The sequence below is a fragment of the Henckelia pumila genome, chromosome 3 (genome assembly GCF_033568475.1).
Source record: "Henckelia pumila isolate YLH828 chromosome 3, ASM3356847v2, whole genome shotgun sequence".
In the NCBI taxonomy this organism is placed as follows: Eukaryota; Viridiplantae; Streptophyta; class Magnoliopsida; order Lamiales; family Gesneriaceae; genus Henckelia; species Henckelia pumila.
This window is the reverse complement of record NC_133122.1, coordinates 175,652,247-175,666,503: the sequence shown is the minus strand read 5'-3', so window position 1 is coordinate 175,666,503 and position 14,257 is coordinate 175,652,247. Positions and strand designations below refer to the sequence as shown.

The 14,257-nt window shown below is 34.8% G+C and overlaps 3 protein-coding genes across 5 annotated transcripts; 2 read left to right on the top strand and 1 right to left on the bottom strand.

Annotated features, from left to right (window-relative positions):
* The first annotated feature begins 196 nt into the window (after positions 1–196).
* On the top strand, positions 197–1,790 carry LOC140890891 (peroxisomal and mitochondrial division factor 2-like). 3 transcript variants are annotated; one of them, XM_073299039.1, is made up of 2 exons: positions 197–397; positions 550–1,789. In XM_073299039.1, the coding sequence occupies exon 2, from the start codon at positions 558–560 to the stop codon at positions 1,443–1,445; it is 888 nt and encodes a 295-aa protein (XP_073155140.1). In that variant the 5' UTR covers positions 197–397; positions 550–557; the 3' UTR covers positions 1,446–1,789. The 3 variants fall into 3 exon arrangements, with proteins under 3 accessions (XP_073155140.1, XP_073155139.1, XP_073155141.1); XM_073299038.1 differs by having other exon boundaries at positions 197–416; XM_073299040.1 differs by having other exon boundaries at positions 210–233; positions 550–1,790.
* A 1,525-nt stretch (positions 1,791–3,315) lies between these two features.
* Positions 3,316–4,424, bottom strand: LOC140890892 (uncharacterized). The gene is made up of 3 exons (XM_073299042.1): positions 3,897–4,424; positions 3,666–3,763; positions 3,316–3,524 (listed from the first exon to the last, which is right to left on the bottom strand). Exons 1-2 carry the CDS (start codon positions 4,302–4,304, stop codon positions 3,677–3,679), a joined length of 495 nt encoding a protein of 164 aa, XP_073155143.1. The 5' UTR covers positions 4,305–4,424; the 3' UTR covers positions 3,316–3,524; positions 3,666–3,676.
* Positions 4,425–7,920: 3,496 nt separating this feature from the next.
* On the top strand, positions 7,921–9,468 carry LOC140890988 (putative ribosome biogenesis protein C306.07c). The gene has a single exon (XM_073299184.1). It carries the CDS (start codon positions 7,961–7,963, stop codon positions 9,326–9,328), a length of 1,368 nt encoding a protein of 455 aa, XP_073155285.1. The 5' UTR covers positions 7,921–7,960; the 3' UTR covers positions 9,329–9,468.
* The last annotated feature ends 4,789 nt before the right edge of the window (positions 9,469–14,257 follow it).

The window sequence follows — 14,257 nt, the reverse complement described above, 5'->3', positions numbered from 1 at the left end:
TGATGTGTAGTCAAGGTTTTAAATCGCTCTCAGGTTGAGAATAGGGACTCGGGTTCGAATCTCTTTTAATTTTTTTTTTATTAAAAAAACTGTATTCGGATCCACCAATGGCAAACATGCGGGCTCTGTACTTTTTCAGCACGTGCTACCACGATTCTTAAAGCACACGACTTTCAATCATTTTTCTGATTTTTATTTAAAAGAGAATTCCAACCCTAAATCCTCCCACGACGGCGAGTCCAAATTCTTACATTCCATCTTATTTCTTAACCCAAGAAATCTATTTGGATTTTGATTTTGATTTTGATTTTGAGCCCACATTACCTAATACTCATGATTTGAAAAAACCTTTTTGCTCCACTCTGATTTTTCTCTGGGGTCTGGGACGATATTTCAGGTTCTTTTTGCTTGTAGTGGTAGGGAAACTGAGTTGAAGAAGCCCCTTTTTCGTCCCTCTTAGTTTCTTTTTAGCCTTACACTCGAAATTAGAAATTATTTTCTTATTTATTAATTCGATCGACTCTTATTTGTTTGTTTGTTTGTTTGCAGGGTAAGAAATGGCCGATGAGACGACGATCAATGGAGAATTATCTGATCATCGAGAACTGGAAATCTCTGGTGATAATTCCGCTAAAATTTCAGGGCTTACTCTGAAGGTCAGTGATCTTGAACAAGAAAATGATAAAATCAATCAGCAAAACAAGGAGTATAAGCAGCAGATTGAGGAGTTGGAGGACTCCGTCAAGGTTTTAGGGAATGAGAATGACGAGTTCCAAAAACAGGTCAGCAAGGTGGATACAGAAAATAAGGCTTTAGGAGCCGTGGTTGCTAGAGCTGCAGAGTTGGAAGCTGATGTGTCTAGGCTGCAGCATGATTTGGTATCCACCATGAGCGATTTGCAGGAGACGACGGCCGAGTTGTCAGATATGAGGAGTGAAATGGCGGGGATTACACAGAGGGAGGAGGAAAAGGATGTTATGTTGGAGGCAATTGATAAGGAAAGAAATTTGCTGGTTTCTAAAGTTGAGAATTTGGAGGGAGTGGGGAGTAGTATGAGGAATGAGTTGGAGTGGAAAGGAAAGCAAGTAGGTGATTTAAAGAAGAGGGTTGAAGAGTTGGAAACAACGTTAGCAAGTAGCAAGAATTTGGAGAAGTTGAAGAATGATCTGGAGAAGACCGTTGAGAAAATGAAAGTGGAAATCAGTGTTCTGGAGAGTTGTTTAAATGAGAAAGAGAAGATGATTAGCGCGTATGAAGTGAAGGAAAGAGCAGTTGTGGATGCTGTGAATGGTGGTATTGAACGTGATGGTGCAGTTCGGGTTGGAAAGAAGGGATTTTTTGGTGACTCAAGCCAGAAAGATTGGTTGCTAGTGGCAGGCTCAGTCTTTTCCGCCATCGTTGTTGTGGGGGTTGCTTTCCACATTCAACATGCTTCAAGAAAATAACGGCTTGCATGGCGCAAGTTTGCATAATGCTAGTGGTTGGAAGAATATTTTCTGTCTGTAAGACAAAATATCAGTTTTGATTAGTGGTGTTTTTCTCCCGGTTGTGACTTTGATTTCTTTAATAGAAAGTTTGGTTATCTCAGCTGAATATTCGGTTTTATTGTGGATCGCTGCTGAAGAAATATGTAATGTTTCTAAGAAAACTGCGGGCATTGATTATTATTCAGAATAACTTTGTAAGTTTTTATTTTAAAGCTTGTGTTGATTGATGTATGATCATATAGGTTTTTGGATCCTTGTAGTTTGTATTCTGTTTCATTTATTGATTCATCCAATTATATAGTGCAGTTTCTGAGGCTACGCATATTTTGAATCTTAGATATGAAGTGTTTTACGCTGGCTTCTCAATGTTATGCTTTAAGAGACGAGCACGTGTTTTCCTGTTTCTATTTGCTTTTATAATCTCCAGCTTAATTTATCCCTCACAATCACATCAGTGACCCGGGTGCCCTATGCCATAGGGAATATTACCAATTTACTATCTGTTTTTCTACCATCCTTGAAAATTTATGCTTCGTGTGTTGGATGTTACATTGCGCGTGTCAGTTTCATTAGGTTGTTGATGGTTTAGTTTGTGGCAGAATTGTGCTCAAATATACGAGGTTGCGATTTGCTGTATTTAGTAAAAATTATGGTTGTGTCCTCCTCCTTTTTCAAAGGGCTTGTTCAAGAAACTAGTTTCGGAATTGAACACATAAATTCCAATTCTCATGTGCTACCATGGACAGAAAGATGATAAATGTGTGTTTCTGCTCCCTTTAGCTTTGGAGAAAATTATCGAACGCTTCCATTGCTTCCATTGCTCTTTCTCCTGCTCTTTATACTTGCCAACTAGGTGAAGCCATATGACGAAAGTGTGTTCCGATTACATGTAGTCTAGTCATTGTCACTGTCACTGTGAAGCTGCTTGAATTTATGTGATGTTAAACTTGGCATTGCTTTGAGTCCCCGTAGTTTAATATGTGCTGATCATGAGCTGATTAGCTTACCGAACGAATCTGGAAATAGGGAAACGTCTCCTCAGTAAATCCAGCTACCTTGAATAGGGAATAGTAGGAAGGGGAATATGGCACGGTCTTCTGTGTTGTAATCCATTATTTCATAAGATGATGCATGCTAAAGCTTGAAGCTAGTCTATAACTTATGAGATCTGATTTCCACCAAAACGTTATTAATTTACAAGATCCACTGTGCCTATGTTTCTGTTGAATGTGGAGTATAACTTTTCACGAGCAGCACTTGGGGTTCTACGTGCTTGCTTCAAGAAATTCAGGGTCTTGGTAAAGATATGCAGCATAATAATAACTAGCAAGTAATGTTGATGACTTCATTTGAGTTGGACATTCCAAAAGAGCCATTTCCTGGATATCAGGTGAGACATGTAAATGCTAGTTGACCAATTTCCTGGATATCAGGTGAGACATGTAAATGCTAGTTGACATGTGTGGTATATGCTCAGTGTATTGTAGATAATTGGATTATTCCAAGACGTATAAACCTCATACATAGTTGTTCCCTCATCAGCGAATCAGGTAGCTCATAGCCTCATACCATGAGAGGATTGTACCCTCCTTAGGATGATTTGTAGTCATGTCTGTGTAGGTTGTTAAATAAAAAGATATTGTGATGGATTGCTAAGTTCTTTTTATTTACAGATAAGTTAGTCCAGCTCTCCTTGTTTAGGTAGAGTCTGCTTCATCGCGCCTAGATTGGGTTTTCCATAAGGAGGGAATTTAGCCAAACGTAATTTTAAACTATGAGACATGAAATCAAATTATTTGTAAACAAAAAATTCACGTGTACACAATAAGTTCCATCTTTAGCTTCTCCAACTAACATGACATGAATAAGAACCAGCAAGTAAAACACTCATGAGGTCTCAACCTTACATCCACAAATACAAAAGCTTCATCATAATCTATCAAATGAACAAATCAAACGCAAAACAAAACCCAATAAACTTCGATTGATCGAACACCGGTTCTCGCCACAGTCACACCATACTCTCTTCCATGGATCCTGCCAAAAAACCACACCCAACAATGAAGCTTTATATAATAAAACTCACTCATACAAGAACAAGAAGTAAATTTCTAACCAAGGGAACAACTGCCCCGTTTGGACACATCTATCTGATTTTGTCGAAAAAACGAAACGTACCACAACTTAAATCACTGGTCGGAAGGTTTCAGGAAGTCCAGCAAACCGCAGCAATTCGCCCAAGAGGCCCTTGATCCTGCACTTACAGCAACAAATGGCTGCTCCATGCATGTTTCAGCCACACCAAATGGTTAGCAATATTTCTAACGAACATTTGTTAAGTGTCAAAAGGCATAATATATATGATATATCCAAGCTCCACACTGAAAGAAAGCCAACATCATACCATACCTGAGTGTGTGTGGCTTTTGGATTTTCATGCAGATCATCCGTGTCTCGCTCATTCGAGGCCACAACCCGAGTTTCCTCGGACGTTTTCTCCGAGGATTCTCCGACGTTTTCATCCGAAGCTGGCGACTTGCTCCCCTCCGGCGGCCCCTGATTCTGTTCATCTTTGTGACCCCCTAAATTCTTGAGAGCAGCCCATGGATCCGACGAATAAGCCAACTTTTCAACTTCTTGAACAAAAGAAGACTCTGCCACCTCGTCCTCCACTGATCTTGCTGCTTCACTGAATTCCTCCTCCAAAGACTTCACGACAGAATCCTTGGGAGACCCGGATTCCGCAACCCGAACCGTCTCCCCCGCCCCGGCCTCTTCACATTGGTCCACACTTCCATTTTTCTCCGAGTCCGCCATATAAATTCTCGGCTAGTTTCTTTGTTGAACACTGAATTGGAAGATGATGTGTATAGCTTTAAGAAAAAGCTGTAATCACCAACAAGAAGTAATTAATGTTGCTATAAAGATTTGGAGTTGAATTCGTTTGAAGTTGTGGATGAGCACTGCAGTATATATATATATATGGAAGCCAAGGATTTGACTAGTTTGCACGTTGAGGTTGAGAGGTAACAAGCTCAATTGTCATCTTTATTTATATATATATATATATATATATATATATATATATAAAATTGGTTTGCGCTCTGCTACAAATGAATTTTGTATGAGATGTTCGCTCCATAGTGTTTGTTTTGAAGCGAAATGTTTGCGCAAATATCTTATGCAACATATTTTGAAGTAGTCATGTCGGTGTAACATAGAAACCATCTTATAAAATTATTCCAAAAATATCATATTACTATAAGAAGATACCTTGTTAATATCAGTCAAATGTACATTATTCGATAAGAGTAAATTCAATATGATTTTTTTAGTAATTATTCATAAATGTTTTTGCAACTTGTAAGCGTTGAATGGTTGTTCTCAATGCTTTATTTCTTTACTTTTTCAAATGGGTGGGCACAAGTGTTTCAATTTCGTTTTAAATATTTCAGGCTGGATATTTATTGTCTTAGCTACTAAATTTATGCTATTCGAATACGATGAAATAATTGTGGTGTCTGACCAGTAGTTATTAGAATGAATTGTCAAATAAGAACCTAATCAAAGTAACAAAATTTAAAACTGAGGTATATAAATGAAATAGGGTGTCATGAACACTCTACTTTTTGTTATACATTTCATCTTTAGTTTTTATATTAACAATTGATAATGACACCCTTTAATTGATTTATTTTTCTGAATAAATTAATTAATGGGTTTTAATTTAAAATAATTTGTTCTAAATGTTAATTAATTACTCAAAATATCATTTAGAGGGTGTTTAACTAAGGTTATTAAAAAAAGAGCTTCTAGAGCTTAAAAACAAATATCATTTAGAAGGTGTTTGGGAGAGCTTTTAAGCTCTTAAAAACAGCTTTTAAGCTGTTTTAGAGCTTAAAAGCTCTCCGAATCTGTTTGGTAATTTTTTTTAGAAACAACTTATATTTTGACAGCTTATAAGCTGTTTTTAAAAAGTAAAGGGGAGGCATTTTTTTTAAAAATATCTTATTTTAACATTTTATCTCTCTAAAATATCCTTAAATATTTTAGTAACTCTCCATCATATCCTCCACCTATTAAATATTAAATATTATTTTTTTTAAAAAAATCCAAATCACATAAATTTTTCTAAAATAAAATATTATAACAATTTTATTTTTTAATATATGTTTATTCAAAAACTATTTTCATATATATATAACTCGAAACATTATTTTCATATAATTATACCCTTTTTGGTAATTTCGACGATAAAAAGATCTTATAATACCAAACACATCAACATCTTTAAGTTATTTAAAATAAGTTTATCCAAACACTTTAACAGCTTATTTTTAAAATAAGTTCTAACAGTTTATAAGCTCGTAAAACATCTTTTAAGCTCTAGGAGCTTATAAGCTCTTTTTTTTTAATAAGCTTAGTCAAACACCCTCTAAGAGGGTGTTTTTAATAAGCTTAGCCAAAGAATAAGCTTATTAAAAAAAGAGCTTCTAGAGCTTAAAAGCTGTTTTACGAGCTTATAAGTTGTTAGAACTTATTTTAAAAATAAGCTGATAAAGTGTTTGGATAAACTTATTTTATAACTTAAAGATGTTGATGTGTTTGGCATTATAAGATCTTTTTATCGTCGAAATTACCAAAAAAGTATAATTATATAAAAATAATGTTTCGAGTTATACATATATGAAAATAGTTTTAGAATAAACATATATTAAAAAATAAAATTGTTATAATATTTTATTTTAGAAAAAGTTATGTGATTTGTAATTTTTTTAAAAAAATAATATTTAATATTTAATGGGTGGAGGATATGATTGAGATTTATTAAAATATTTAAAGATATTTTAAAGATAGAATGTTAAAATAAAATTATTTTGAAAAAAGTATCTTCCTCTTACTTTTTTAAAAACAGCTTATTTTGACAATTATAAGTTCTTTTTAAAAAAATTTGCCAAACAAAAATTTAAAGTTTAAAAGCTCTAAAACAACTTATAAACTGTTTGAAAGAGTTAAACTATGTCAAACACTCTCTAAATTTATGAGGCACACAAATAACAAAGCAACGTAATATTTTGATTACTTACATATTCTTTCCAATCTTACGGAAGAGGTTATGTTATATATTTAGAATATTTTTTTAAAATTCCATCTTAAAAGATTTAATTTTTAAAAAAAATTTATAACAATATATCTTATAAAATAAATAGATTGAAAAACAAATGGACATAACAACAGTGCATGTGCAACGTGTTCAAATTATTAATTTTTCAATCAATTTTTCGAAAGAAGTTTTCCCACGTCCTCCAAAATTAAAAAAAAAATAGACATAAATTAATTTTAATATTTAAGTTTTTATCTACATAATATAAAAATTAATTCAAATAACATCTTTCTATTATAAAAATTATCTCGTTTTTCACTATAGGATATATCATAAAATAAAAATATAGCAAAAAAATCTTAATATTAATTTTTTTTTGACAGGAATCTTAATATTAATTTAAACTAGCGTCCGTTGCATGCGATGCGTGCATATATATAATTTTTTTATGTTAATTAATTTTTATATTTTTTTAGAACTCACATGATGAATTAGATATTCAAAATTTAAGAGTGATAATTATCTAATCTAAATTTTTCAAAAAACAAATATCTAATCTAAAAATTCAAAAATACAACAAAAGATACGAGTGTTATTTTGGTAAATAATATTGTTTCTAGTGGCTAAAAAAGAGGAGATTATATAAAATGACTAATTTGTCTAATAATTTTGGTTTTGTTGAAAATTAAATTATGATATAATCGTAATTTCATCTCAAGTTTCATCATTCAATTAAAAGTTAGTTAATTAGAGGGTCTCTACTAAGATAGTAAGTATAGTAAGATATGAACTTAAAGATATTTCATGTACTACTAAAATTTTAATAAAATTTTTTAAATAAAAATCTTTTATATCCCAATGTTTTGTATATTTCTCCCAAAATTTGATCCATATATTTTAAAATAAAAATATAAATGATATTAAATTTTAAGATCAAAATAACTTTTTTATTTATATTTTTGCATATATTAAAAAATTTTGAGATTTATTTTTGTCATTTAGAAATTAGAAAGTATATTTTTCGTATTTGAGGATTTTTTTAGATAATTCAAAACTTATTATTTAAAAGAAAGATATCTATGCACGGGATTGGGAATTGGGATGTTTGGCCTTTTATCTCCATGTATTGTAGGGCTTTCGTATTTGAGGACCACTAATTTCAGCTCGCAGTCCATGTATTGCAGCCTGCTTACATTTGAATTGGGCTTTGTGTTTGAGGACCAACAATTTCATGCTTGAATGTCCATGTAGCCCACTTACATTTGAATTGGGCTTTCGTGTTTGAGTAGCACCAATTTCATGCTCCGCCATTTTACCTCGCAACACAAACGCCTGGTAGCCGCCGCACTCATTTTCTCTGTGCTCAAAAATGGTTTCCGCCGTTAAACAAGTCATCGGAGCCGAATCAAGAGTAAACAAGTCGACGATTGAGAGGGCCGTTAGCGCTCTTTTGAAGTACAAATCCAAACAATCTGCCAGCCAAAAGCCGCAGCTTTTCCCCGACGATGACTACGTCTACCTGAACCTCACCCTCAAGAAAATTCCGTCGAAATCGCGTACCAAACCGTTTCAAATTTCGCTTCCTCACCCACTCTTAAACCTTTCGTCGCAGATTTGTTTGATTATAGACGACAGGGCTCAATCACCGACTCATATTTCTGAAGACATCAAGAAACTTGTGAAATCACAGAACATTCCCATCTCAAAAGTTCTTAAGATTTCCAAGCTGAAGACAAATTACAAGCCCTATGAAGCAAAAAGGAAGCTTTGTGATAGTTATGACTTATTTTTGGTGGATAAAAGGGTTGTTCACTTGCTGCCCAAGTTGATAGGTAAGGAGTTTTTCAAGAAAAAGAAGCTGCCTTTGGGGGTGGATTTGGGTAAGAAAAATTTGAAGTTTCAAGTGGAGAGGGCTTTGGGAAGTGCGTTACTGTACTTGAGGACCGGGACATGTTGTGTGGTGAAGGTCGGAAAAGTGTCCATGGAAAAGGATGAACTTGTGGATAATGTGTTTGATGTGATTGTGGGGGCTACTGAGAAGGTGCCAAAGAAGTGGAATGGTGTGAGGAGTCTGCACCTGAAGTTCTATGACTCTGTGGCTCTGCCGATTTATCAAGCTTTGCCAGACGTCAAGTTGAAAATTGAAGGTGCGAAAAGTGAGAAGGGAGCCGAGCTAGTGAAATCGAGTGATAATGAGGCTGAGTCTAAGGAAATGAGTGGGATGAATGATGGTAATAGTGGAAAGAAGAAAAAGAAGAAGAAGACTGGGAGAATTCATGAGCTTCAATATATGGATGTTGGCGATGTTATGGAGAAGGAGGATGATAAAGATATGAACGGGAGTGAACCAGTGGGGATTGCGGATAATGATGAATTTGTGGGACAGAAGACAAGGGAAGGAATTTTGATGAACGAAAGTGATGCTGATGGTAATGAAGAGACGAATGCTATTGAAGATGATGCTCTAACAATTCGAGAAAATATGGGGAATAAAAGGAACAAGCGTGAAACTTTGAAGAGAGGAGTTTTGGATGAGTTGAATGGGAAACCGCCGGCGAAGAAAAAGGCCAAAGCAGAGAAGGTGGAGGGCAGGAAGTCAAAGGAAGATAGGTTAACAGGTTTAGAGAAGTCCGGTGGAAAGAAGGGAAAGAAAAACATGGAGCATAATGGAAAAACAAGTGGAAGGATTGCAAAGGCGAAAGATGTGAAACCAAAGAAAGGTGCCTCAAGAGAATGATCAAGCTAGATGCAGAATTTGCTTAGGCTATTTTTACGGGATGCTGTATGGTTAAGGTTCTACTGCCGTGGAATTTGGAGTCTCTTTTGAACTTGGTTTATGCTGGGTCATAAATTTTTGCCACAAAGTTGGCACTAATATTTTGTTTGTTTTCTTGAAGTCTTGTTTTATTATTAGAATTATGCTATCATGCCATCTTGATCATTTACTATGATAAAAACCAAACGTTATACTATGTAGACAGTGGGTGTTTAAGTTTTGAATTTATTTTCTGGTTATCGTTGGGTATGTATTGGATTTTTATTTCCTTGTTAACTTTTACTTCTATATATGCTTCCATTCTTTTGCATAATCGATAACACTTGTATAGGGAGAATAGTAAACAGTTTTGGGACATAGAATTCAGATTGAAGTAGTTTTACTATCTCCAGTTCTCCGCCATAATCTAGATTTACTTCATTTGTTTTGTGTTCTTTTTTTTTTTTTTGTGTGTGTGTGTGTAGAACTTACCATGGATTGCTGGACAAATGTTTGAACTGTTAATATGTTTTCCTTTTCCTTGTTATTCATATTAAGTGCTAAATTAACAATCATGAGAGTTCTTAATATATTAAGTTTCACACAAATGACACAATCAAATGGTTGTCAAATGTGTGGTTAAATCAAGGAGACAGAAGAATAGGTTTCTGTTGTAGTTCTCAAATTCAGGTTGGAACTGGTAACCATAGCTGTAGACTTGATCTTTGGTTGTTTTATAAGAGAATTGATACAACTATACTATTAGGCCTTAGACTATGTGGAGAATGCTTGTAAGCTAGACCAAAGAGCTTCGGGCAGACAAGTAGTCTTTAATTAACTTATTCCAATCTTTCGGATCAAACCTAACATACGATTCATATTCTAGCAAGGCCTTTCTTGCTGGGTGTCTCTCTGCAAAGGCGTTTCTTTCTGTACGATAAATAAGATACGAGGGCAAGCATGAAATAGAATGAATTCTCTCCAGCGATGGTGCAATGCCAGGTGACAAGAACATTTTGTAAAGGGGATGTTGCTTGGTTGAGTAAGTTTCCTTTCTTATATTTAAAACACATTTTGTTTCTTTAATGAATATGATCTTGCCGAGGACTATCAGTTGGGAAAAAAGTACTTGGACTTCAAACTTCTTTCTTGTGATGAAAACTTGAAACTGGATCACATCAAAATGGAACGAAATGCTGTTGTACAACGATACTATCATCTGTTAGTGTTCTTACCCTGATGGAGTATTCCTTGTGATATTCAACTTCTCGCAAGGCTGTTGAGCTTGATTCAAATCTTAGAGGATATACTTTCTGGTACTGCTTTTACTTTGGAGTAGGACTTTTACTATTTCGTTTTTTTTGCATGACAGTTGAAGGCAATCATAATTCTTTTGTAGGAACACCGATGTTACTTAGACTGACTGGCTGAGGTAAACATGAGATAATGATATTAGTAATTGACATTGGATTTGTATTCAAGTCAACTTAAAACATTCTCGAAGCCATGAATGCTTAAAAAAGCATTGAGCCTACCATGCTTCTGTCATTTTAGATCTTTCGCGTCTTTTTTGTTTACTGGGTCTTTGATTTTTTGCTAGTGAATCAATACTTTCAAATTTAATGTTTATGTGACAAAACCACCAAAGTAAATCTGCTGGCTACGGCTATCTTCTTTACGATTACATTAAGTTGCGCTTGACAATCTTCTTTACAATTACATTATGTTGCGCTTGGATTGAATCAACGCGTTCCAGTTTGCCTTTATTTCTACTATAATTAGAGAATAAAATAATTATATTGTTCTTATCTCTTAATTTATTGTCTCATCTCACGACCCAAGTGGTTAATATTTCTGTCAGTTTTGAAGGGATATTTAGTGGGACGTATCCAAAAGAGCCAGGGAAGCTGATCAATGTGGAGAACCTGTGAGGATTTTTAACTCTGGCGATGTAGCGTCGTACCTTTCATATTTGATATGCTCATGGATGGTGGTATAATAACTAGCACGTCTCGCTGCATTAAGTGATGAAAAAAATTTAACTTACTGACTTAACAAATCTGTAAGTTTATGAATTCGATTAAACTACAGTCGAAGCCATTTCAAAACTTTTCTGCTGATCCTGTGGATTGATTTAGTATAAAATGTTCTAGTTTTTGTTAACAAAAGAGGACAAAGGTCTTAAATTTGATTCCAAGTATTTTGTTTGACCCCCTACAAGCTCTGCAAAACCAAGAATTTGCAGAGGCAGCATGTGATAATTCTGATGTGGTTTCTGTAAAAATCTGAAGAAGAGGGGCATCAAGCCCCACAAGAAGGAATATTATTGGACAGGATAGCTGTGTAATCGCCATCAGTTTTTGAGAATTTAATCTTTCAAGTACAAAATCAAAGGTATATGGAATCTGACATTTCCTATTACAAACATGGATGTTAAAGGATGCTTCAAAAATATGATTCTGAAATAAGCCAAGTCCCAAAATTCAGACCCCCTTGAGTCGTACGAGGAAGGAAATAAATGGACAACCATTCTCTCTTTCTGAGGGGCTGCACAAATAAAACACATGTTTGGTCCATTTCATTAATGATGATGATGATGATATATGACCATTACACCATTACTCTTCTCAGAAGGATAAAATATGAAGTTTACTTTCATTTATTTAATCAGGAAGCCCAAATTCTAATCATACATTTCTTTTTCTAAAATCCCACAAAATATATAAAAAAGAAGTTGAAAGAATGAGACTTTCAGATTTGAGAACGACATCTGAGAGTCAAAAGTGCAAAGAAAAAGACAGTTCAAAACAAGAAAATAGTGGGATGCCATTGCCCACTATTTAAGACAAAATTTAAACCCTTTTTACTGCAGTTTTAACCTTTACCTTTGTTCACATTTTGAACCCTTTGCCTTCTTCCTCGCGATTCGTGTAATCCGAAAAACCTATACACAAAATGACACAACACATATACCAGTTACATTGCAGATAGGAGCGAATATCAAATGTGTAAGCAGTAGCACTGCGTTGTTTGGCTGGGTCTCTGTATCCTTGGTGGGAAAAAGGGAAATATAAAGACTGTCTTGCTAACAAAATCCTTAGGAACCAATACTATTCCTACTTAATGCGTCTGCTGCTGCAAAGTTCTTGCCTTTTTTGTTTCTTTTCTCTCTGTGGAAGTCAAACAAACCCCATTGCAGTTTTCTGAGCTTGCCATTTACGAAAATTTGAGCTAATGGCCATGGCATTGGATTGTGTTCTTTGTCTTGGAACATGGGTTTTCATCCCCAAAGGTAAACTAAGGTTCGACATTTTTCTTTCATGATTTTGTTTGATTGTTTGGGTTTGTGATTTAGTTCATATTCTTGATGGGTTCATTGATATCTTGTTAGTTTCTTAAAACATCAATTTGTTATATTGCTGAGGTACAAAGCTAATGATTTCTTTACCGGGGCCTTCCCTTCATGTCTTTTCTTGTTTAAAGCTAGTTTGTCTCTTATTTCCAAACATTAGAGACATTGTTCCGTCGCACGTTCATAGCATTCATATTGATGAAAATTGGTTTATTTTTGCCATCTGTATGTTTTTGTTTTCTTTGTCAGAGTCTCTTCATCACTGGGAGATGGATTTAAAATTGTAGCCCCAAAACTGGAAAAAAATGCTCTTGACAATTTCTTTCTGGCCAATCTTTGAGGGATGCGTCATGCGTTTTTTTTCCATTGTTTGATTCTTTGCTTTTCTTGTGCGTTACTTATAAGCTCAAACAGTTAATTTGAATAGTTGAGAATGGTCCTAATTTTCGGTATATATGCATATATCGCAACATTTAGGACACAGATTTCGATATTCGATAGACATCAGATGTGGTTGAAGCCATGAGTGCTCAGAAGTCACAAATGTCATCCAGTTATGTTATCCATGGTAGTCTCCTGTAGTTTAAAGAGGTTGCATTATATGACATTCCGCTAGAATTCACTCTCTTGGGTTTTGCTCTTGTATTTATGATTTAAGGCCATTAGTCCTAAAAGACCACAAATTAACTGGAAACACTAATCGAAAATGCTAGTGTCTCGGGGGGAAAAACAGAGATTACATGTCGTTCTTCAACATTTACTGTTCGTTATTGGAATTTGATAGATGGGGAATCAATTGAGTTATGTAGCCTTGAAGAATCATTCACTATTGCCTTCTATTTTATTCGTAGTAAATTTTTGTTCTTGAAGGGCTAGATAGGAATCTCATTTGTGTATTTGATTTTAGATGAAGGATGAAATTTGGGGAGAAACCAAACTCAGGATAGCAAAACAAATTTGAGAGAATTATCAAGTAAAAATATTTCTTTGGCTGCCGCATGGATTGGAAACCTTGCAAATGTTGTTGCTGTGTTCTTATGAGTATTCTTGTGGATCTACATTGCAGTTTCCTTCTTTTGCATCTGGTTCTATGCTTAACTTGAATCACAGGCATTTTGCAAGCTCATTTTACTACTATCTTGATTTCTAAAAATTTTGGTTGCTATGCACATTGTGTTTACCTACGGAGATATCATGTTATAGAAAGACGCACAGAACTGGGATCACGCGAGTTAAAGCAAACCAATCAATATCTACATGATGTCCTCGTTTACTATTCCTTGCTAACTCTGCTTTCGTGTGTGGCAACATAATCAGAATCTTTGTGACTGAGGTTGCATACTTCTTCGTGAACCTCCTTTTCCAGGTCCCGATATTGCTGGAATGTTCACTTCAGGGATTGGAGTTGTTCGACGTTTACATCTGAGTAGGCAGGCTCATTTGTGAATGACGTTCGCTACTGTCTTAGGGAATGAAGCCATTGGTCCGCGAAGCACATGAACTACTGTAACATATTGACAATTTGATACGAAGGTGCAATTTTATTTTTGAGGTATTGT

Coding starts and splice junctions, on each gene's coding strand:
- LOC140890988 (XM_073299184.1), top strand. CDS start 7,961: ATGGTTTCCGCCGTTAAACAAGTCATCGGAGCCGAATCAAGAGTAAAC.
- LOC140890891 (XM_073299040.1), top strand. CDS start 558: ATGGCCGATGAGACGACGATCAATGGAGAATTATCTGATCATCGAGAA.
- LOC140890892 (XM_073299042.1), bottom strand. CDS start 4,304: ATGGCGGACTCGGAGAAAAATGGAAGTGTGGACCAATGTGAAGAGGCC. Junction 3,764..3,896: donor CAAAAGCCACACACACTCAG/GTATGGTATGAT, acceptor TGCATGGAGCAG/CCATTTGTTGCTGTAAGTGC.